Here is a 24,890-nt window from a genome sequence, read left to right as displayed (position 1 = left end):
ACAAATTAGGTACAAAAATATGGTATGCTTTTCAATTATTTTTATTTAGGTACACCCGCCATTCTGACTTTCACAAAAGAAAACTACTTACTAGATCTCGTTCTAACCAATTTTCGGTGGAAGTTTGCATGGTAATGTATATCATATACTTTTTTTAGTTTTATCATTTTGTTATTTTAGAAGTTACAGGGGGGAAGGACACATTTTACCACTTTGAATGTTTAGAAAAAAAATGATATTAGAAACCTCAATATCATTTTTGTAGACCTATCCATAGATACCGCACACGTATGGGTTTGATGAAATATTTTTTTTTTTTCGTAATTTTATGACGTATAAAAAACTACTAACTAGATCTCGCTCAAACCAATTTTCGGTGGAAGTTTGCATGGTAATGTATATCATATATTTTTTTTAGATTTTTCATTGTTATTTTAGAAGTTACAGGGGGGGGGGGGGCACACATTTTTTCACTTTGGAAGTGTCTCTCGCGCAAACTATTCAGTTTAGAAAAAAATGATTCATAAATAAATATTATAGGACAATATAACACAAATTGACTAAGTCCCAAATTAAGCTCAATAAGGCTTGTGTTGTAGGTACCTAGACAACGATATATATAATATATAAATACTTAGATACATAGAAAACACCCATGACTCAAGAACAAATATCCGGGTTTATAACACAAATAAATGCCCTTACCAGGATTTGAACCCGGAACCATCGGCCTCATAGGCAGGGTCACTAACCACTAGGCCAGACCGGTCATCAATATATACTTAAAAACAAAATTATTTTTTTTGAAAAAACTCACGACGTTTAAAACGTAGTTGAAAAAGGATGCACGAATAAATGTTTACTGCAGCGCCCTCTGGTGAGTTGTCACCGTAACACCTATCTAAGGACATGTACCAATCAAACCCGAACCCATCACTGAAAACCGCATCAAAATCGGACAAGTAGTTTTTAAGAAAAATGGTAACATTGGTTTGCAAAAACATCCTCTCACCCCAAACGCATATACGAGTGAGTATTGAAGACCATCGTGGAATACCTCAGAAAAGTAACATGGATCAAATAAAGAATTGGATACACGTAGAGTTGCATCTACCAGGAAATATGCAGGAGATGAAGGAAATTGTATAAGATTGGATGAATTGTAAAGACAAAAGATTATCTGTTATATTTGAATAGAAAAGAATATATATTTTGTCACATATATAATCGGATACTAAAGATCATCATATATTTATTCTATAGCTCTAGTCGGTGGAGCCAGTTAATCCTGACTTTTTGTTTAGTTTTAAACGCCTATCACACCATTATGACAATATTAACCTTCTCTTTAGCATAATTCACAAATACCTTCCATGGCATCTCTATCCTTTAATTATACCTTCTATTACAGTATTTGAATTTATGTAATCAAAACATTCATCATTGTGCCGCCAACATGAAAGAAAACGAAATCCTCTTCTGTTCCCAATCATCATCATAATAAATATCTTTTTAACTGATTAAATTTAAGTTGTTAAATCGTTTTTTGTTCTGTTCTTTTCAAGAATTTCATCGGTTTTACCTCATCTAAAACGGACAGCGCGTGCTGTGTTTAGGCGTTCCACAGTGTTTTATAAACCCCATTTTTGTTGCATCCCTTTTTTATTGTAAAAATCGATTATTTATATCATTCTAAGTCCTAGACTAAAACTCCCGCATCGATACGACTTGTAGTTTTTGACAAAAAAAATCCAAAGTTGGCCGGATAAAGGGTCACCAGAATGACAAAAAAAAATCATATCGATTAAACTGGGCTACTCAGTTAAATTTTACTTTTAACCTCCTAAGGCCCAGCCATAGAAATGAAAAATCCTAAATTTGCCACTAGAATTTGAACCTATAGTGCAGGGACTACAGTTGATTTTATTTTGTTTGAAAATTTAATGAAACAAAGCCAATGCAACTCTGTTCCAATTGAATATGATTTAGATTTCATCGAACTGAATAAGACCTATAGGTAGGACCTTCAGCCTTACGAGGATATGGTATATTTTCACTCTTAATGACAAATATTCTGCCCATTTTTGAACTCTGTAATAGGAATAGTTACGAGATAATACCAATCAAGCATTATGTTTATTGTTAGTTTACGAGATAATACCAATTTTATCACTTTTCTGTTTTAATTTTTTTCTTAAGAATAACGCTGTATTAGAACAAGATCTTTATACAGAATATTCCTTATACACACCTATATCGATAGTAAAAAAACCACAATCTAATTCAAACGTCATAGCATAATTTATGAGGAATAGACAATATAGACTTTTCTTGAAATCTTTTATGTATGTTCTTATATTCGTGTTAATGAATGCATAAATGACAGATAACAGTAGAGGAGTAGGAAAAATATATTTTCTATGTATATACAGTATGTATTTATCTATACACGTATATTGTCGCCTAGTACCCATAGTACAAGCTATGCTTAGTTTGGGGCTAGGTCGATCTGTATAAGATTGTCCCCAACTATTTATTTATTTAAATATTTATTTATGCCTCATCTTCATTAGAAATTATCAAATTTTCGTCATTGTGATCGTTTAAATCTCTAATATTTCGTTCGTCAACTGGTTTCAGCAAATTAACTGCTAATGCAGGTAGTGGACTTTTGTCAGATTTGCTTTTCCTTTTTTTTTAACGAGAAGTGCTAGTCTGAATACACTGAGGATCCGTGCCATCATACTACAAGTATAGCACTGTTGATTTTTTTTTGGATCCCTTGTATGCGAGCCCGACTCGCACTTGACTGATACTTACCTACTCAAGCAGTCGACAGTCCTCGAAGCAGTGGCAGTACATTTTCTTCCATGTAAACTTAAAACCAAGGTGAGTTAGCATTTTTTGTTTACATTACTTTGGTATTGGTATTATTTATTTATTTTATTGTACAAATTCAATATACCTAAAGCACTTTTTATTTTAATTGTTACATTATTTTTAAAACAATAATCGTATGATCATAACGAATGAGGCAGAAACAAAACCGGATAGTGTGACAACCCTAGCTCCGAAAACTCCGGATATGACTTAAATTGCTAATAACTTCTGAATAACGCGGAATTAGATTGTGGTTTTTTTACTATCGATAGAGGTGTGTACCTCTACCATCCAGTATCTTACGTATTAAGAGACATGTTTTATATACATAAATTTGTTTTAAATTCATGAGACCTGTTTTTTGATACAGTGTTTTTGTGGATGTTAAATAGTCGTAATTGAATAGTACTTTAATAACTTTGTTTTGCGCAATCTGGAGATCTTTGAGGTTGACCATTGCTGCATTGCCCCAGATTTCAGTAAGATATTCCAGGTGGGGTTTAATTAGAGCATTGTAGATGTTAATACGAACTTGTTATGGAAGACAGTTTGAAATATTGCGCTTAGCGGCTATTAATGATGTTATTTTAGGTCTTCTTTTAGCTGTGTGCTTTCCACGTGAGTTTACTGTCAAGGATCAAGCCAAGGTACTTTTCGTGGGCTTTCTTTTCTAACAATTCGCCATTTATATATAAGTGTAAATTTTGTTCATTTTTTTATTTTTGGCGGAAAAGATACCAGCACGTTTTAGCGGTGTTAATAGTTAATAAATTACTTTGAAACCAGTTGAATAGTAGGTCTAGGTCTTGCTGAGCCTGTTGGATTATACTGGAGAGCTAGGATCCAAAGTAAAACAAACAAGTGTCATCCGCATATAACGTTAAATGGCCCTGAAGTCTTGCTTCATGTAAGTTGTTTATATATGTTAAAAAGAGCAAGGGACCTATAATAGAACCTTGTGGTACGCCACAGTTTATAGGCAGCGGGGAACTTTCGTACTTTACCGCACTAGTTCGAAAATTAGCATATTACGTTACTGTGTCAAACATTTAAAGGGCCATATGTACTGTAAAACGTTGTACGATACATGTGCGAATAGGTAATTCCCAACTCGTGTCGATTTAAAACTTACACCAACTTCGGTCGTGTTTTAATTTATCGCCACTTGTTTCGAATTTCCTATTTTTCGCACTTGTATTGTAATGTACTATTAACTGTTTATTTTACCTGCAAGAGTTTCTCTTATCCCACCTGACCTTAAGTGTGGAACGACAAACTGTTACCTGTTGCTTCTTGAGTGCCTCTGCTTGCTTTTTCTTTTCTTCTTCAGCTGCGAGCTTTTCCTCTTCTTTCCTGTGTCATGAAAATCGTATTCTAAATGAGAGAGGAACTATAGTATGTACGTATATTATGCAACGCCCCCTCGTAAGCGAAACATTGGATACGAGATAAAGAGTTGATATTGATAAGAGTTTGCAATATTTACACAATGTTATTCATCACCAGGGCCCGTACATTTCATGCCGTTGACGTAAAAATGACGTAATTTCACATACAGGCAGTTTTTTAGAACATTATAAATTTTGATAACTAACCTATTGACGCGTGAATAAATTAGTTTCGTTAAATACACTGTTAAAAATCAAATATATGTGTTATTTAATAAACTAACAATCTATTATGTAGTCGAGTGACAATAAGATGAAAGTCAGTCAGACGTTTCTGTACTGATTATCAGATTACCAAAATACTAATTGGAATCATACTCTATGTAGCGTGTACGGGCCCTGTTCATCACACTTGCAAAGAAAAACTAAGCGAAACGAAACTTTAAGCGAAAGAATTCTTCAATACGGTGACATTTTTAAACATTTGCCCGCCATATTGTCATTGTTTGACAGCTTAGGCACCGTAGGTACAGACCTATCTGGCATTCATCCAAGATTGAAAATTGTGTATATTTGAAACTGCTATTAAATTAAATCTTTTTAAACAAACAAACATATTGAATTAGAAACCTCCGTATTTTAAAAGTAAACCTACATGGTTCGTATGAATTAGTGACAGAATAAAAAAAAGCAGCTATATCTCCCTAGGGATTTACAGTGTTTTTTTTTTTCACAATCTATAACTCCCCAGGAACAATATAGGCATAGGCCTTTGTAGTTTAGTACACCTGCAAGAAATAAGATCTTTTTCGAGCAAGTATAATGAAAAATTTTAAGCACAAAGTTGATTAAAATGTTGCTTTCACTAACACAAAACAAATGGAATAGTCAAAGACTGTAAAGAATGTATTTTTTGACTTACGATTACGTACAATTTTTATGCAATTCAACCACATATGTATAGTTATAAAACGGGATCAATCAGTATTATATTATATTTTTTAGTTTACTTTAATACAGCTTAAGTTTTTAACTGGACTTGCCGACAGAATATTTGCACTTTTTCACATAACAGATTTAAACTATTGCAAGTTTTAGGTACCAAGTATCGGTGTTTATTTTGGTATCAGGAATTATCCATATCTCATACCTTTAAACGAGCAATTCTTGTATGTATATATATATATATATATTTTTCAGGGATGTCGGAATCGGCTGTAACGATTTCGCAGAAATTTGGTATATGGGGGTTTTTGGGGGTAAACAATCGATCTAGATTAGTCTTATGTTTGGGAAAACGCGTGTTTTCGAGTTTTCATGCGTTTTTCTTTCGACGCAGAATATGGTCGCTAATTTCGTATTGCCGGCCACTGTCCGTCTGGTCCAGCGGGTTAAAACGCGGACGGCAAGAAACAACCAGTGTTACGGGTTCGAATCCCGCCCGGTGACTGACTTTTGTTTTTTTTTATATGTATGTTCAAGTTTATATATGTTTTTATTTTTATTGTTTTTAGACAAGTTTAAAAAAATGTAGTTAATGTTTGAGATAACAATATATACTTCTCAAAAGAAAATAAGGGCCACTGAGTTTTTTGGCTGTAACTTAAAACATACTTACTTATTTTATGTAATATATTTTTTTACAAAAAAAATGGCATTCTTTTTTTTTACACTTAAGTGTATTCCTATCCGAGCTTTGCTCGGTCGCCCAGGTACTTATCATTATATGTGAGCGTCAGGATAACAGGTGGGCTTTTATAAATAACTCGTTTTAGGGAGACGTATTCACTGATTTCTATTACAGGTACATTGCGGATACAACATGTTCGTAAATACATATTTATTGAAATTCCTGGAGTTCGGCCCGCCATCCTGACGCACACTTAGTTGTTAATCGTAAGAAAGATTAATACCTCTTTCTCTCGGCCTCTTCTATTAATTTGATTTCTTCAACCTTCTTCTTGTCTTTCGGGGGCTTTTCGGGACCTTTCACAATGGTGAAGCCTTCCTTGATCCACTCCTATTGCAAAGAGCATTATTAGAAAACCCGAATGCGACATTAAAAATAACTCATAGTTTGAAAACCGCAATACAATAAGTGTCAAAGATTTCCGATTTTGCTTAACTTTGTATTATATATAACATATAATAGTAGTTTATGTGACTGTTACATAATAAAAGCATTAAAACACACGAGTGTGGGTTTACGAAACGAACGAAGTGAGTTTCTTAAAAAGATCACACGAGTGTTTTAATGCCTAATTATGTACAGTTACATACACTATTTTCTCTACACACATATTATAAACTTTCTATGAAATATTCACTACCCCAAATTACAGCCTCCGTTAGGGCATCGTTGCCAAATCATTGCTCTCTTGGCGGAACTCTCGGATACGTGGTGACGTCACCGAAATATTTTTATCGCTTATTTTACACGACATTTTTGCTATAGTTACCTTAAAAACAACAAAACATATTTATTTTATACTTGAAACTAATTAAAAGATAAACTGTACGTCAAATGGCAGTAAATGAAAACTTTTCACGCATGTAGTTTTTTTTTTAATTCGTAGACACAAACTGGAGTCGGGGGTCTATTTCCGTATCATTCGATACAAACCAAAGAGTAAAATAAGTATTTAGGAAAAGGGGCTCTCTTTTCCTAAATACATATATATCTTGAATATTTTATATATATCTTGAAGCTATAAATATCTTGAAGCATTTTAAGGAAACTAATTTCGAAGCGCTATCTTTATTTTGTATCCGAAACTAGCTATGTATGTGTGCGTACACATCTACATATGCATCCGTATGTGTAGGTACATTCGTACTACATATTATTAGGTCTACTTGGGTGGCTTACAAGTTAGTATTTTGTTTGATATCTTGTAAACAAAAACACAATGAAAGTTACAAGAAATCAAATAAAAAATATTACCTAATATTAAATAGTAAAGTTTTAAAAGAATGGAATAAAAAAAGTCATACTTTATAGTAATGCAAGTATATGTTTATTGCTTTCAATTTAGTATTCAAGATAGTAATAGACTAGGTGTTGTAAGTACTTGCAGCTTCTGATTCTGTTTGGAATTGTTCTTCTTTATACCTTTGTTCATCTGTGTTTACAAAACTGCATTAGCTTCGTCTTCTATGACTTGTGTCTCAGTCTGACCTAGAACTCTTTCATGTGCGCATAACTGACTTGCCTAGTTCTCAACTGAGCGTTTCTGAGGTCAAAGGACCTTAACATTCAACTGGGCTTGAATTCAAGTTATTCCGGAGGTAAAGTAAGGACAAGTAAAGTGTATATTAGGAGAATTAGTAATTTCGTCTCACTCTCTAGGTCCGTAAACAATTCATAATTCATTCATAATTCATTTATTGCATTTATATTCGCTCCAGATATTATTTTAAATAAACACATGAGTAATGATGTCGTGGTTCGGTTCCTTCTTGTACTAATGAATTTCGGGCATAGGACGTATGTCTTGTTTACGGACGTACCTCCATAGATGCACTCTATCTCGTCTTACTTAGCGCAATCAAATTACACAAATCTTGTCATCATGTCGTCGGACATGTTTGTCGTAAACAAAATTAAAATAATCATCGCTTGTTTTCATCTCATGATGATGGTATTTTCTCCTTACCTTTGCAAAATATCTAAACCGCCCGGCATTGCCTTGAACACTGTAATTTTTTTTACCCTCCAGGATTTGTAACATTGGGACTATAGGGATTCTAATTTCTCTATTTGAATTTGACTTAAGTTCATATCCATCATATCTCTGTTTACATTTGTTTGGACAGTAAACAACAGTTGTTAGGTAACAACATTATGAATAAAGATAAGTCTGGACATATGATGTATATGCAGTTGTATTCATGCTTTTAAATTGTAACAATTTTATAGTGACATCTGGTGATGAGTTTGCACAATCGGAAGTCAACTTTGCGCAAAAGTATGTTATTGGGTCCCATTCATAGAAATCGCCGCTATCTTTAGTAATGTTAACTACATTTCCAACTGTCGCCCCCCCTGATACAAACAAAGATGCGAGATATATCAGTATGCAATTGACATTTCTTTTCGAATAAAAAGGCATCTCGACTGATATTAGAATAGTGGTCAAATGGAATTGCTTTTTTTCAGAGATGTTCCAAATTTGAATGCACAACCAAATCGAGTTTTATGTAGTTATGAAGCTATAACTAAATTATCACAGATAAGAAATGTGTTGTAATAAAACAGTTTATCGTAATGTTGGTTATTATTTGCGGATTTTGAAGGCATCTTAGAGGGTTTATGATATGTGTGTAGATAAAATGTATTATAACATGAAAATCAACGGCCTCCTAGCCTAGTCGGTGGTGACGCAGCTTATGGAGCAGGAGTGCCCGGGTTCAAACTATGAACAGGTATAATATTATAACGTAGGTTAATAAAAAAATATTCACGCTCTATTGCCGTGGGAATGGGTACATATAAATAGTAACGATTTTGCAATATATTTCAATCAAAAAATCAAAATCGAAAATGTTTAATTTATAAACTGTACTTTTCACAGGTTACTACAACACGATATGACAATAATCTGAGATAAAATGCGCTTATAATAGCAAAACAACAAAACTTATTATAGCAAAATAAAAAAAGATGGCATATTGTAGTATTTCCGGACCTAATTTGACGTAAGTCATGTCATCATTTCATAGCAAGTTTGAGAAAAAATGCATTTTGTTGATTTGATGAGTTAATTGATTAACGGCTGTCATGTAACAAAAATCTATGGAATCAACATACGATTTTTTATCTATACACACCTATCATGAACCTTCTATGATGCCTTCAAAATCCGTAAATAATGGCCAACAATATGATACTGTTTTTTTACAACAAATTTCTTATCTGTGATGTTGTTATTGCTTCATAACTACATTAAAATCGATTTGGTTATGCATTCAAATTTGGAACATCTCTGAAAAAAAAAAGCAATTCGATTTGACCTCTATTCTAATATCAGTGGAGATGCCTTTTTGTTCGAAATGAAATGTCAATTGCATACAATTTTGACATATCTCGCATTTCAATTTGTATCGAATGATAAGGAAATAGGCCTATATTTTTATGTGAATAAAAAAAAACTACATGCGTGAAAAAAGTTTTCATTTATCGCCATTTGAGGTACAGTTTATCTTTTAATATTTTGATGTTTTTAACGTAACTGTAACAGAAGTTTCGTGTAAAATAAGCGATAAAAATATTTCAGTTACGCCACCACATATCCGCGAGTTCCGACAGCAACGATTTGGCAACGATGCCCCAACGAGGCTGTAATTTGGGTTAGTGAATATTTCATAGAAAGTTTAAAATATGTGTGTAGATAAAATAGAATATGTACCTGTACAGAATTAGGCATTAAAACTAGTGTGATCTCACTTCGTTCGTTTCTTAAACCCACAGTCGTGATTTTAATGCCTTTAATTATGTAGCAGTCACATAAACTACTATTTAATACCACGTCGGTGGCAATCACGCTAACGGTCCATCTGGTGGTAAGCGGTCACCGCAGCTAGTTTGTTCGGAAAGAGAAGAGTCGTGGAATGTATTGGGCCCCATACATTCTCCGACTCTTCTCTTTCCGCAGATACTCTAGAACTAATAGAACTCGTAATCAACATTTTGAACGCTTTACGTCATAAACAAAAAACGTCACTTGACATGCAAAGGTAATGGGCACAAGCGAGCTAATATAAACCTTACTAGAAAGTGTCAAGGTTTCTTTGATAGTGTAGGTACGCCATTACACCTATAGTTTGTCCTTGGCGAAGTGGGCAGGTATAAAGTTTGCACTTGCAGAGGTAAACTCTAGTAATTAAACTGTGTTATATAAAATTTTGATGGTAACTACGTTTTATCTACACACACATTATAAAAGTTCCCAGTACCTAGTTACCACCGTACAGATGTGGTGAAAAATTGCCAGTAGTTACCACTGGAAACAACTTGGTGGTAAATAGTGTGAATAACCCAAAAAATTCAAATAGTTTTAAGCCAAAAGACGTGTTTGTAATCGATTAATATTGAGATTATTATTATCAACAAAACCGTGCTATTGCGTGGTTCAAGAACTTACCTTTTTCTCTTTTTCAAGCTCTTTTTTGTTAACTTTTTCTTCTTTTTTGCTCTTTGAAGGTGACGAGTCTTCAGACTTCCTCTGCAATCATTGTAGTAATGTAAAATCAATGTATTTACATATATCTCCGCCCCATGTAACCTATTCGGAAACATGATGGGAATGCATGTGACGGGAAAAAATCATACAGTCACTTTTATTGTTTGGTAATACCAAGTATAAGATGCGTAAAATCTAAGACAAAATTCGTGCTTCGACTTTGACAGGTAGTCGAGATAGCGCTGAACATACATTTTGCGGTAACTCTGATTGTGAAAAGTTGATTTTGACAATTCAGTGAGCTCAAAACATATGGCGCAGTACAGCCATCTGTTTTGGATGTCAGACTAAGAGGGGCATGTTTTTTTATTAGACTTTACCTCTCTATTACAAACAATTATCTTTGGTAGAACTAAATAATCCTAATTGAAAAGGTTAAAAAAATCAAAAAACAACTTAAGAAAAACGAGTCAGTTTACTAGATAACTAGTAAATATACCACTAGTAAATATATCTGAGCAACAATACAAAGATGGGCAGGAATGTCGGTGGCGCAAAGATTGACTAAGTCAGGGGTTCCCAATCTTTTTCAACATGCGGCGCAGTTACAAGTTTAGTATTTTGCAACGGCGCCCTTGTAAATTTAAAATCACGGTCGAAAAAGAGTGACACGACGCTATATTATTTGCCGATGCGAGCGCTCAAATAGGTACCCGCGAACATAGATTTATAACTAGCCTAGATGCCTAGTCTGTACATCCCTAGTGAAGCCATTTCGAGGGCGACATTATGTCGCCCTCGTGTCATCGTATCCGAACGGCCCTCGCAGTACTCAAGGTCGAGTTGGTTTGTGTACACCTCCCGGTTATAAATTAAAAAATACAAGAAAGATGGTTGTTTGTGCGGTGAATTGGTGTCACAACACATCAGTGAATAAAAACAAACCGCCTGATATAACATTTCACGCGTAAGTATCCAGTTTAATGTGATATTTTTACGTAATTGTAAATACAAAAATCCAAATTTTCGTCAGCCGCCATTACTTATAAATGTTGCCAGGTGATATGAATCTTTTTTCCTCCAAATGAGGCATGACGATTACATTGATAAAATTAATATGCTTACTTTAAGTTCCTTGTATGACTATAGAAAATATTCTTTTTTAGTTTTTCATTGTTTTATTTCAAATTATGTTTTGTCTTTTATAAAATTACAGTTTAAATTCATATTTTTATTTTGTGTGATATTCGTTTTAGATTTCCGACTGATCCGCTTCTGTCTGCGAGATGGATGGAAAAAATTAGATTAAATAGGAACGATGCAATATGGAAACCGACTAAACATAGTCGAATATGCTCTCGCCATTTTGATGAGCAAGTAAAGTAATTTTTATTTGTGGAACACAGGTGTTACAGTTAAGGTCTGTAAAAACGAAACGCAACTGTCACTGTCGCACTTATATGGAAGACTGATAGAGAGACACAAAGCGTTTCGTTGTCGAAGCAATAGCGATTGCAACCTTGGCTAGGCCGGCAGGTACAATTACTAGTACTGACGATAAATAGTTATTTGTTTTACAAGAGGGAATGTTGTTGTTTAACCGCTCGTGCTAATTAGCAATATTATCGAGCTAAGTAGATAAAGATCCCAAAATTTCTAAAAATGGAATCTTGAGCGTTGCGAGGGTTTCAAGTTACGAGAGTTAAACAAATTTTGCCCCAAGTGAAACACAAAACTTTTCACCATACCAACCCGAAGAAAATATTAAATGTAAGATATCAAATAAAATCAAACCAAATCGAATCCAAATGATCGTCATTAAATATTTATCATTTAAAATCATTATTCCAAAGTCAATTCTACCAGCTATTATTTGTGCACATTTGTAAAATAAAAAAATAAACGTTTTTTATTTAAACATTATTTCACAAAGTACAGAAATGCAAAGTCCTTAAAAGAAACCTTGAAAGCTTTTGCTATAAATTTAATATCTACATACACACTCCCAAATGATTGATAGCCAAGTATAAGGATGTGGTTAAAATCCATCTACTTTAAGGGGAATAAATGAACTCTGGCAACCCGTTTTTGTATATATGTGTGTGTCGCTGAGCGTAAGACACGAGCGTCGCACGCACACATCGATCGTGTTTCGGCTTCACTTTTGGCAGATTAGCCTTAAGAGGACTAACTGTCTATGTGTGATAGGTCAGTGCCCGCGAATATTTGTGGTTTCGTATAATGATAGAACTCACGGCGCCCCTCTTTACTTTCTACGGCGCACCAGGGCGCCGCGGCGCACACTTTGGGAACCCCTGGACTAAGTACTTGAGTAGTGCTTGCTCAACGGGTAATATCTTACCTCTACTTTATTTGAATCTTCTTCTTTTGCGGTTTCAGCTCCGTCGTCCTTCTTTTCTTCCTTAACTTTCTTGGCTTTTGTTTTGTTCTCTTTGTTCTTAGTAGCTTTTTCAATTTCAACTTTGTTTATCTTCGTCTGCTTGGGCTCCTGTTGTTTATTCTGCATAGTTTCGTTAGATTTTACAGATTCCAGTGGGTGCTCCAATTTATTTGCTTTGTCAGATTTATTCTACAAAAATATGATTTTTACAAATATTGTGTCAAAGAAATGAAAGTATTTTTGATATTTAGACGAATAGTAAACCAATGAAGTCTATTCTCAGAAAAATCTGATGATGTCAGTCCTTTACAACAACACTAAAAATACTGAAATTAATTTATGTTTTCTTCTATATAAACAACATAGATTCAAAAATTGAAGCAAATCGCGTGTATACATCCCAAAACAAAATACATTAATACAACTATAAAAAGGTAAAGTTCAAGAACAATCTCAGTTAGGACGTTGATACTTCGCATGAATATTCTTCAATAATTATACGAATCAATTAAGTGATGGGCCGATTTATAGAAATCCAACTATAGCAGTGTAACTTTACAAACAGGTAATTAGTAAATTAAGTATACTTAGTGGAAATTCTGTAAGATCCTAAGGACACATACTTCATACTATATTTAATGTATTTGTAAAAAATATCAGAATAGGCAAAGCCAAAGAATATTTCAGCATAAACAGATACCTATTTAAAATTCTGACGTCAAATATATCACATTTTTCACTCTCCATCGTGGAGTTACCGTCTTGCTTGTTAGGGTTCCGTAGCCAAATGGCAAAAAACGGAACCCTTATAGATTCGTCATGTCCGTCTGTCTGTCCGATTCTGTCACAGCCACTTTTTTCCGAAACTATAAGAGCTGTACTGTTCAAACTTAGTAAGTGGATGTATTCTATGAACCGCATTAAGATTTTCAAACAAAAATAGAAAAAAAACAATAAATTTTGGGGGTTCCCCATACTTAGAACTGAAACTCAAAAAATCTTTTTTCATCAAACCCATACGTGTGGGGTATCTATGGATAGGTCTTCAAAAATGATATTGAGGTTTCTAATATCATTTTTTTCTAAAATGAATAGTTTGCGCGAGAGACACTTCCAAAGTGGTAAAATGTGTGTCCCCCCCCCCCGTAACTTCTAAAATAACAGAATGAAAAATCTAAAAAAAATATATGATATACATTGCCATGTAAACTTCCACCGAAAATTGGTTTGAACGAGATCTAGTAAGTAGTTTTTTTTTAATACGTCATGAAATTAAAAAAAAAAATTTTTTTTTCAACATACCCATACATGTGGGGTATCTATGGATAGGTCTTAAAAAATGATATTAAGGTTTCTAATATAATTTTTTTCTAAACTGAATAGTTTGCGCGAGAGAACCTCCCAAAGTGAAAAAAAGTGTGTCCCCCCCCCCCCCCCCCGTAACTTCTAAAATAACAGAATGAAAAATCTAAAAAAAATATATGATATACATTGCCATGTAAACTTCCACCGAAAATTGGTTTGAACGAGATCTAGTAAGTAGTTATTTTTTAATACGTCATGAAATTAAAAAAAAATTTTTTTTTCAACATACCCATACATGTGTGGTATCTATGGATAGGTCTTCAAAAATGATATTAAGGTTTCTAATATAATTTTTTTCTAAACTGAATAGTTTACGCGAGAGACACTACCAAAGTGGTAAAATGTGTGTCCAAAGTGGTAAAATGTTGAACGAGATCTAGTAGTTTAAGTAGTTTTTTTTTAATACGTCATAAAGGAACCCTTCATGGGCGAGTCCGACTCGCACTTGGCCGCTTTTTTTTATTTTATTTCGAAAGAGCAAGCGCATTTTGAGTTACATCGATACTGTCATGCGTCAAACATGTGATCTTAAGCTCTCATAATATGTCAAATAAGTCTAGTATAATATATTATACACAGAATGTAAAAGTAACTGACGATATGACGATCGGCGACAGGTATAATTGACAACATTTCAGTTCAAAAACCAGCGGTAGCATCATGGTTCCATTTTTATCACTTGTCCGTGCCCGTCACTTTCGCGTTTACACACTTGTTAGAACGTGACAGGCATGGTGACAAATGATAAAGAGCCGAACATCTTAGCCCTACTTAAATTTTACATATGATTTGGAAGTATTTTCCTTCCTGCACACTGCAATATATTAATATAAATTTAATTGTTAAAAAAATACAAAAGAATAAAATAAAAATAAAATAATTTTACCAATTCTACGACACAATAGATGAAATGCCATTGCCATTTATCACGAAAAAAACTTAGCTGTCATAATATTAGATTTGACATCGTCAATTAAATACGACGTATTGACTGAAATTCAAAACAAGAAAAATTAATTTACATAATTAAGTTACTATCTACTAATCGTTTTTAAAATGTACAAAGCCGTATAAATCGATGAGGTATATATTCCTCCAAAGTGTACCAAATACTGTTTAGTCGCTTACCTACTGCAAAAAAGATTTGTTGAAGACATCGGACAAACATTTAATTACATTACGTTTGTGGTGTAACCACTATACTTCTATTAAGTGCATGTATATAATAATAAATAATACCATAATATTTACTTATATACATAACTAGCATACAATATTAATACCAAATATTTATAACACTAAACATAAACAATAAAGTTACACATACAGTAAATATAAATAAATACAAAATATATAAATTACACTGGTGACCCCTAATAATATAAATATATAGCGTCGGTATTTTTGTAGGGTTCTGACCTGAACCTCACTAACACGTGTTGACCATCGTTGTCGGTCTATCAGTTTCATTTTAAACGGCCTCGTGTCAATTCTTTTGTCGCTTTATTAGCCTAGCCCGTAATAAACACAACTGTCGGCACGAACTTCGAACAATCGAACCTTCTAAGAAATCCGTTCTTTTTTTACAAATGGGGATATAAGTTATTATACGCCAACTGGTAGTAGTCTAAAAAATCGCCACTCCCAGTGATTTCCTATTTATTATAATTTGTACCGTATTGTAAAGGCAGTTTAGGTTTATATTACTTAGTAAATGTTATAGGTCAAAAAGCACAGACTACTTCCATTGGTGGAATAATGGAATAATGTAAAATGCACCCAAGAAGCGGTCAGTTTCTTGGGTGCATTTGAAAACAGTCTAAGACACGCTCAACCGAGCTGTGAAAGTCATTCGTTTGTTTTCTTTGGAGTCAGATCCCGCTACCACTACTACACATTCGTTAGTGTTCATCCGTCGGTCAGTTGTATCCGTATGAAAGCCTGGTGTCGTATTCATTAATCAGTATCCGTTAAACAAGGTGCCCGTGAGCATTGTGAGAGATTTTAACGGTGCATTCCTGATGGCAACAGAAGCAAAAAATGTTATGACTTTTTGTGAAATTCGACAAAAAAAATTTTTTTCTCTTTTTTCCCCTTTTTTTGAACACTCCTACATAAAACGTTATTTTTATTGATAAACACATAACCTAAAATTAACTAAAAAGAGTTTTTTTATTTGGGGGTAGCCTCTCGAATACATTATTTTTAATTTTTCGATGTTAATCAATAGGTATGCCCAGACTAGACTTCAAAGTGGCAATACCGCAGTCAAAAATGTGTTTTTTTACCGACTTATGGCGAAATAATTATTTCGAAAAACATTTAATTATCTCTGAAACTAAATATATAAAGAAAATTTTATATGACATTTTAGTTTCTAAATATTGCCAGGAATGCTTAGTTAAAATGTCTCGCAATGCTCACGGGCACCTTCTAATATCCAAATCGTCGTAAAAATCTGATATTTTATCGAAATTGTTTTAAAACAACAACGGACCAATTTAAAACATTGACAATGACAGACAACGTCAGATTAATTAAGTCATGTTTTTTTTCTATCGAGATGAGCTTCTTAAGCTGGCCATACACACTAGGGTATGCCTGCGCAGTTTTATCAACGGCACAGGTAAAACGGAGCGTGTGTGGCATTCTCCGGCGCAGTTTCCTATACAGCTTTACCTGTGCAGTTGAACTGTACGGGCAAAACTGCTCAGGCATTCCCTAGTATGTATGGCCAGCTTTAAGCTTCTAGCGTAGAACTGGAGTTACGCCGTTTTAGAATAAGTACACATTAAAAAAAATTAAATACAAAGCCTAGTGAAAAAAAAAACTATTAGTGCATTAAAATTATAGGGTCAGAAATATGAAATGTTGTCAATTAAGTAAACTGCTTTTTTATTGAGTTTGGGAATGTAATCTCGATATCGCAATTTAGAGATCTCGCGAGTTCTCGCATGAATTTTTATAATTTCACTGTCGTTGACTGAACATCTTGATTTTTGAAATCTCGGTCTAGAGCTCGATTAATATATTCGAGATCTCGAACGAGATTGAAAGACTTTGTTCGGGCAGTTTATGGACAGTAGAGACTGGCCGATAATCTCTTATGGCAGAACTGTTACAAAAGTGACCAGCTTTCAGCTTTAAATAATAGTTCCTAATCTCCCCGATGGTGCACAGGTAGGTTCATAAGTATTACATGAACCATAGAGGTATAATAATATACTGATAAAATGGGGGAGGGACAACAAATAACCCAACCAAATTACATAGGTTGTTTTTGGTACGTTCTCAGGATTGTTAAAACGTGTTTTTTGATTTTTCCTACTCCCGTAATTTATTTGTCATTTAAAGGGTCGTGCACACATCTTTAAAACCCTGCCTTATAGCTGTCAAGACAAGTCTTTAGTCTATTCCCCAAAAACGCATTTTTGCATACACGCAGTATCTTTTTGGCACTTTTCGATACTTCGTGTAATGACCACTTAAAAAATATTGTATGAAATACATTGTTGCCAACCTTATTTTAAATGTCATCTCTGTCAAATAAGTGAACCATAGACATTTTTTTAATTTCATTCTTTCATTTTCCCGCCCGTACCCTCCATTCTTTGCTACTTCTTGAATGTGGTTATTGTGGTTGTCGAATAAAAACTTAAGTTTTGTGTTAAAAAACAGTGTGTCCTTCAAGTTAAAATGGATAAAGACGAAAACAGTGTCTACGCCTGAAGAAATATCAGAGATGGCCCAAGAAGTGACTAAAAATTTGCTGCCTTCATAATCGCGATGACATGAAAAATATTTGTTAAATTTACAATTTTATTTCAAAGTGCTTGGTCGTAGAAAAAGTATTGTATGCTACGTTGTTTAACTGAGTCAAAAAATACTCGTGGCGTCTATATTAACAATTTTCGGCTTCGTCTCAAATTGTTACTCACGCCACTCGCCTTTTTTGACCTCTCTTAAACAACGGTTGCATAAAATACCATTGTCGCATTGCGTATATTCTATCCCTCATTGGTGCACGCATATAGCACATCTATATAAAATACTAGGTCCATGGGCGCCGGCAGCGGAGTGCAAGGGGGTGCACTTGCACTCCCCCGGCAGGAAAGAAAATATATGGAAAAATAACATGTTTTTACGCGTCTGCACCAGCATTAGAGTTTGTAAGAGATAGAGAGTCTGCAATGATTTCGATAGCATAACTCGGAACTATATAACACAAGAAAAATAAATGACTGCATCGATTCTTCTATTCCATGTAATATGCACCTCCCTGAAAGTAATCCTGGCGGCGCCCATGACTAGGCCTATGACATTTCATTTCAGTGTATTGTGGTGCCACCTATTTAATGTTTTTTGAGGGACACTTTTCATACGAGGGCTGCCTTTTAAGTAAAGACAATAAGTGTTAATTGGTATTTATTGTTTTTCATTCGATCGAACCAGTTTTCGAAACACTTATTAAAGTCCGAAGTCGGGGTCTCCAAAATGGCCGTTTTGTATGCCTCAACCGCTGGGGCTTAAGTCTGGACTGTACGGCTATTAATCCAGATTTTCGATGTTTTGCTCTTTTAAAAACTCAATTGTCTGCCTAGCGGTGTGCGAGCTCGCATTATCGTGGTGCAGTACTATACGAGATCTGGGGTTGTTTTTTCGGAACTCGCTGATAACTTCTGGTAAACAAACATTGGTATACCAGTCAGCATTGACCGTTTTACGATCCTCTAGCACGGTGGTGGCAACGTGGCCACTTTTCGCTACAAACGTGGCGACCATTTGTTTCGAAGTGCTCCGTGAGCGTATTACTTTGGTCGGTTTTGGCTCATCTTGGAACATCCAAACAGTGTACTGCTGTTTAGAATCCGGATCGTAGGCATATATCCAAGACTCGTCACCACTGATAATGTCATAAACGTGTTTAGAGTTTCCTCGGTTGAATTTCGGGTTCCGTAGCCAAATGGCAAAAAACGGAACCCTTATAGATTCGTCATGTCCGTCTGTCTGTCCGATTCTGTCACAGCCACTTTTTTCCGAAACTATAAGAGCTGTACTGTTCAAACTTGGTAAGTAGATGTATTCTATGAACCGCATTAAGATTTTCATACAAAAATAGAAAAAAAAAAAACAATAAATTTTGGGGGTTCCCCATACTTAGAACTGAAAATCAAAAAATTTTTTTCATCAATCCCATACGTGTGGGGTATGTCTTCAAAAATGATATTTAGGTTCCTAATATAATTTTTTTCTAAAGTGAATAGTTTGCGCGAGAGACACTTCCAAAGTGAAAAATGTGTGCCCCCCACCCTGTAACTTCTAAAATAACAGAATGTAAAATCTAAAAAAAAAATATAATTTACATTATGATGCAAACTTCCACCGAAAATTGGTTTGAACGAGGTCTAGTAAGTAGTTTTTTTAATAAGTCATAAAATAAAAAAAAAAATTTTTTTCATCAAACCCATACGTGTGGGGTATCTATGGATAGGTCTTCAAAAATGATATTTAGGTTTCCAATATCATTTTTTTCTAAACTGAATAGTTTACGCGAGAGACACTACCAAAGTGGTAAAATGTGTGTCCAAAGTGGTAAAATGTTGAACGAGATCTAGTAAGTGTTTTTTTTAATACGTCATAAAGGAACCCTTCATGGGCGAGTCCGACTCGCACTTGGCCGCTTTTTTTTTGGTCTTTACTAAGTAAATGTGGTATCCAGCGTGAGATCAAATTTTTTACGCCTAAGTGGTCATGCAAAATATTTTGAACACTGGTCCCTGAAATGCCCAATGAAGCTTCTATCTCATGGCATGTCGCATGGCGATCTTCGACGATCGGTTGCCGTACAACATCAATGTTCTCCTGATTGACGGCTGTTATTGGCAAAGGCTAAAACTAGAGCAACCACGTTGAAATTCTAAATACCAACGTTCCACAATGTGGAAGCATGGTGCTTCATTATTAAAAACAGTAGTCAACTCTTCAAAGCACTGAAGACGCGTTAAACCTCTTTGGAAGTTGTAAAAAAATAACGCACGTAAATTTTCTTTCGAAATTTACATTTTCATAACTGACTTATCAACTTTGAACCGACGCTGTACTGAAACAATTCGGCTGATCTCGAGTCATTGTTTTGTTTTCGAGTTCTAAATTCAAATATTTTACAATTATACTCTTTTTTTTTTTATAAAATCGCGGGAGGTTTGCAAACGACAGAACTTAAAAGGCAGCCCTCGTACATTAGTTTTTCCTCCCCTTTCTACACTCTATAAGGCAGTGTTATTGCGTGTGGCCGTGTGGCGTTTAACTGACAATAAAAGCACTCTGGCGCGCTCTGTGCGGAAGAATCGGGGGAACTTAGTGGACCCACAATTTGTTATGTTAGTCCCTCTGCTTCTTCGTTTTATTATTGTTACGTGGTTTCTAAAGTGTAGTTAGCTAGTCATTTGTCGGCTACGACTGACTGTGGCAGTCAAATGGTTAAATTAATAAAATTGTTTACCTGAACTTCTTTGATGTCCGGTTTTTTTTCTGGGATATCTGTCTTAGCCAGTAATGCATCTTTTTGCATTAATTTGTGCAACTCCTCCAGGTTAGGCGTTGCGCTCATTACTGCGGGATCTTCTTCCGGCTTGGCTGAAGTTGCTACGGGAGCGTTGCTTTGTTCGCTCAAAAACGGCATGTTGGGCATTGCCCCTGAGCTTTGGGATGCTCTTAACTGGGCTAAAATTTGGTCTTCTGTTTTCATTTCTTTTACAATTTCCTCGGGTAACATGGAATTAGACGTGACTGAAGTCTGAAAATTACGAGATATTTAAATACCTACACTATAACTCAATGGTTAAATTTTATTGTGGTGTTTAAAAAGAAAGTAAGGTGCGGTATCTACATGGAAGTGTTAGAAAATCCTTTAGGTTTCATATAAAAAAAATCTGACTGTCAACTAGAAAAGGTGCGTTCCTCCGAGCCTATAGGACATTCTAACATCCTACATACTGTACATAATCGAATTTAGCTTAAATAGTGTCATACTTTCTAGCGGTGACATGGTATCGTACAAAGTTCAAACTCACATCAAAAAATGTAGGTAATAGTACGCAATTTAAAAAAAAATACTACACGTACTTACGAGCCCCAATGCAGAAGAGTTCGGCTACTATTTAAAATTGAAAGTAACTTTTTTTCAAAGTCAAATCTAGTAAACAATTTTAGTAGCATAGAAGCAAGAATTAAAAAAAAATGTAAAATTAATCAACTTTATTTCCTATATAATACAACAAAAAAATATTCATGTATTGCAATAAAAAAATACAATTCTTCTATCAACTACAACGCAAAATACTTCGCCTACCACTTAATTGTCTCGCCTTTACTTTTAAGAACAGCCTTTATCCTCAATGGCATCGTCGCTACCAACTCTTCGCACTCTTCTGGGGTTATAGAGTCCCAGACAGCGACGATTTTCTCTTTTAAATCACTTTTTGACCTCGATGGAAACTTGCGTAATTTTTTTTTCAATTTCCACCACAATGTTTCAATGGGTGACAAATCTGGACTATTCGACGGCCACTCCATAGTGGGGATTCCTTTAGACTCGAGCCAAGTCTTCGTGGTCTTCGCAGTATGGTAAGATGTTGTGGTCTTGTTGAAAAGTGTAGACATTTTCATATTTCAAGCTTGGAATAGATGGAATTAAAATGGTTTTCAAAATGTCCTGGTATTTCACTGCATTAACAGTCCCTTCTACAAAATGCAGGCGGCATGCAACCCTTGTGCCGACATGCAACCCCATATCATCACAGACCCAGGAAACTTGACTTTTCTCTTAATGCAGTCCTTGATGAATGCTTCGTCTTTATTTCGAATGATTTTTTTTCGTTCGTCGCCGACAGTTACTTCGAATTTTGATTCATCACTCCATATTATTTGACGCCATTGCTCAGTAGTCCAGTTTGAATGCTCACGAGCGAATTTCAGCCTCTTCTTTTTCTGTAACTCCGTTAGTAAAGGTTTTTCCTTGGCCGTGTAAAAACCATATCCCATTCTTTTGAGAACCCTTTTGAAGGTATCCACTGAAACGTCTTTATGGATCATATCACGCCATTTTACGGTAAGTTCCCCCGCACGAGCACGGCGGTTTTGTTTGATAATTTTCTTTAAAACTCGGTTTTCAGCTGCACTCGTCATACGCGGTCGACCAGACTTCTTCAAGCACGAAATTGTGCCGTGTTTCTTGCGATGCTAGATGATTGACTGGACAGTAGACCTTGGCAGTAATAAATCTCTGGCGATTTGGTTGCTAGATTTTCCACTCTCACTACTGGAAATTATAATTTTCCTGACTTCTTCTGTGACTGGTTTTCCGCGGCCCATGTTGCTCTAAATTACTTATAATAATGAAAAAATACTTGGAGTATGTACTTATATATGTACCCTTTGACATATTAAATGACAATGGGTTTCAAATTTATTTGGATCATTTTTATTTATTTGAGTAATAACATTAAAGAGGCTTAACGGGCATGTACAAACTATTTTGGATCAATTAAGAACCTGCCGAACTGTTTTGTGAAACCATACATGAATGAATATACCTAGGACTTTTTTTTCTTACATTGTATTTATAGTGCAATAGTGTAAAAGCAACGTTGTATTTATGGAGTACAATATTGTAGAAATCGTTTGCTGCTAATGCCTTTCTAGAAATAAAACGAGTTGATATAAGATTCATATACTTAATAATCTATGACTTGACGAACTCTTCTGCATTGGGGCTCGTACAAGATAACAAAGATCAATCTGTCACCGCTAGGAAGCATACTTTCTGGCGGGCGCTATCAATTTCACTATGTTGTAATTCACTTTTCAACTTTCTTGTGAATCAGAAAATATGTACGAGAAATGTACGAAATTGTACGCTTGTTAAAAAAATGTACTACACGTACTTACGAGAAAACAATGATCAATTTGTCATCGCTAGAAAGCATGCTTTCTGGCCGGCGCTATCTATGTTGTAATTGACTTTTCAACTATTTTGTGAATCAGAAGGTGGTTAACTGATGAACAAGTCACCCTACCTAAAAACGCTTTAGATCCTGAACGTACATTTCTCGTACACATTTTCTGATTCACAAAAAAGTTGAAGTCAATTACAACATAGATAGCGCCCGCCAGATAGCATGCTTCCTTGCGGTGACAAATTGATCATTGTTTTGTCGTAAGTACGTGTAGTAGTACATTTTTACTAACAATTTCCCGTCAAGAAAGTTAAAAAAGTCAATTACAACAGAGTAAAATTGATAGCGCCCGCCAGAAAGTATGCTTCCTAGCGGTGACAGATTGATCTTTATCTCGTAAGTACGTCTAGATATTTTTTTTTATTAGCGTACAATTATGCAAATTTTTCGTACATTTTTTGACGTGAGTTTGAACTCCGTACGATACCAAGTCACCGCTAAAAAGTATGACACCTTCAATGATTATAATTGGTAATTAAAAACATTAGTTTTAAGTTACCGCTAGCAACTTAAGCAGCTGTTATCAATTTGTCTTTAAAGCAAAAATAGTATTTTGACATCCAATCACACAAGTCTAAAAACCTGAAAGCAAAACATTGGATAACCATTTACTTTGCTCCAACATTTTGTTTACCATACGTAAATAGTGGATTGTTAAGTAATTTAAAAGGTACTTACAACTTCTACTTCCAAACAGTTTTCGATACAAAAATTTATAAGTTTATAACATAGCACAATCGAAATAGAATAAACCTCGAAATTTCTGGAACAGTCCTGAATTTAGATTAAAGATCCCTTTTTCATGCCCACACCATTTGACATTTGGGGACCTCGAGGATTCGCAGCCGTCTTGCAAATTGTTTACCATCCTAGAGAATTTCGCGTATTACTCTAAATCTTCGTTCTCTATGAAAATATGGTGTAAGGCAACATTAAAGCCTATTTTATTCTACAAAAAAAGTTCTAGATATCTTTGCGAAAACATACATCTTGTTATAGAAAATACTTGCTTAATACTAGGTTTAGCGTTTATACACTTCCAGAGGACATTATCTTAATAGGAAACTCACAGGAATATAAATTTCACTTTTGTCTCAACATTTGTACATGATCTACCCCAATATCAACATTTTAGTCGACTGCGACTTCACCAGAAATTAGGGTGGGTTATGGGTTTAAATACTGATGATTCAGAACAGCATGTAGCATGGGATACTGACCGGATTTTGTTAAATGGCATATCGATAGATTCCTCTTGCCCTTCACAGTCCGTTTCTATGTTTTATTTAAGAATAATCAGTACAGCCGCCTTGAGAGGACGCCGAATATTAAATCATATTTATTTTCTTTTAGCGCCTTAATTATTGAGCGGATTTCAATAAAACAGACATCAGTAGATCCATAATCGATACACGAGTGCTATGCAATACAAATTTACTATAATTAAAGGAGGAACAATGCTTGGGACTAAATATTGTGATTGCGAAAACAGATTTAAGGTCTTATTAAATGGGGTTTAAACAATAGTGTCAGTAATCAAATTTGACACACAATCTCTGGGATCCATGTTAACGTTCCTTGAAATTCGAGCTTTGTGGACCACAAGGATCAGGTGCCCTCTTAAGAAGTACACGTCTGTTTCATGTGAATATTGTGT

General features: G+C 34.8%; 1 protein-coding gene across 5 annotated transcripts in view; it reads right to left on the bottom strand.

The window, feature by feature from the left end:
* The window catches only part of LOC133526791 (GRB10-interacting GYF protein 2), a 95,163-nt gene that overhangs the window by 7,243 nt on the left and 63,030 nt on the right, over nucleotides 1-24,890 (bottom strand). For all 5 annotated transcript variants that reach the window (XM_061863575.1, XM_061863591.1, XM_061863600.1 and 2 more), the window contains 5 exons: nucleotides 20,719-21,012; nucleotides 12,813-13,040; nucleotides 10,412-10,492; nucleotides 6,182-6,288; nucleotides 4,164-4,233 (listed from right to left, as the gene is read on the bottom strand). In XM_061863575.1, the coding sequence (XP_061719559.1) occupies nucleotides 4,164-4,233; nucleotides 6,182-6,288; nucleotides 10,412-10,492; nucleotides 12,813-13,040; nucleotides 20,719-21,012 (780 nt within the window). The remainder of the gene's footprint in view (nucleotides 1-4,163; nucleotides 4,234-6,181; nucleotides 6,289-10,411; nucleotides 10,493-12,812; nucleotides 13,041-20,718; nucleotides 21,013-24,890) is intronic.

This window comes from Cydia pomonella, chromosome 1 (assembly GCF_033807575.1).
Source record: "Cydia pomonella isolate Wapato2018A chromosome 1, ilCydPomo1, whole genome shotgun sequence".
In the NCBI taxonomy this organism is placed as follows: Eukaryota; Metazoa; Arthropoda; class Insecta; order Lepidoptera; family Tortricidae; genus Cydia; species Cydia pomonella.
The sequence above is the reverse complement of the archived record's forward strand: the minus strand, read 5'-3'. Positions and strand labels throughout refer to the sequence as shown.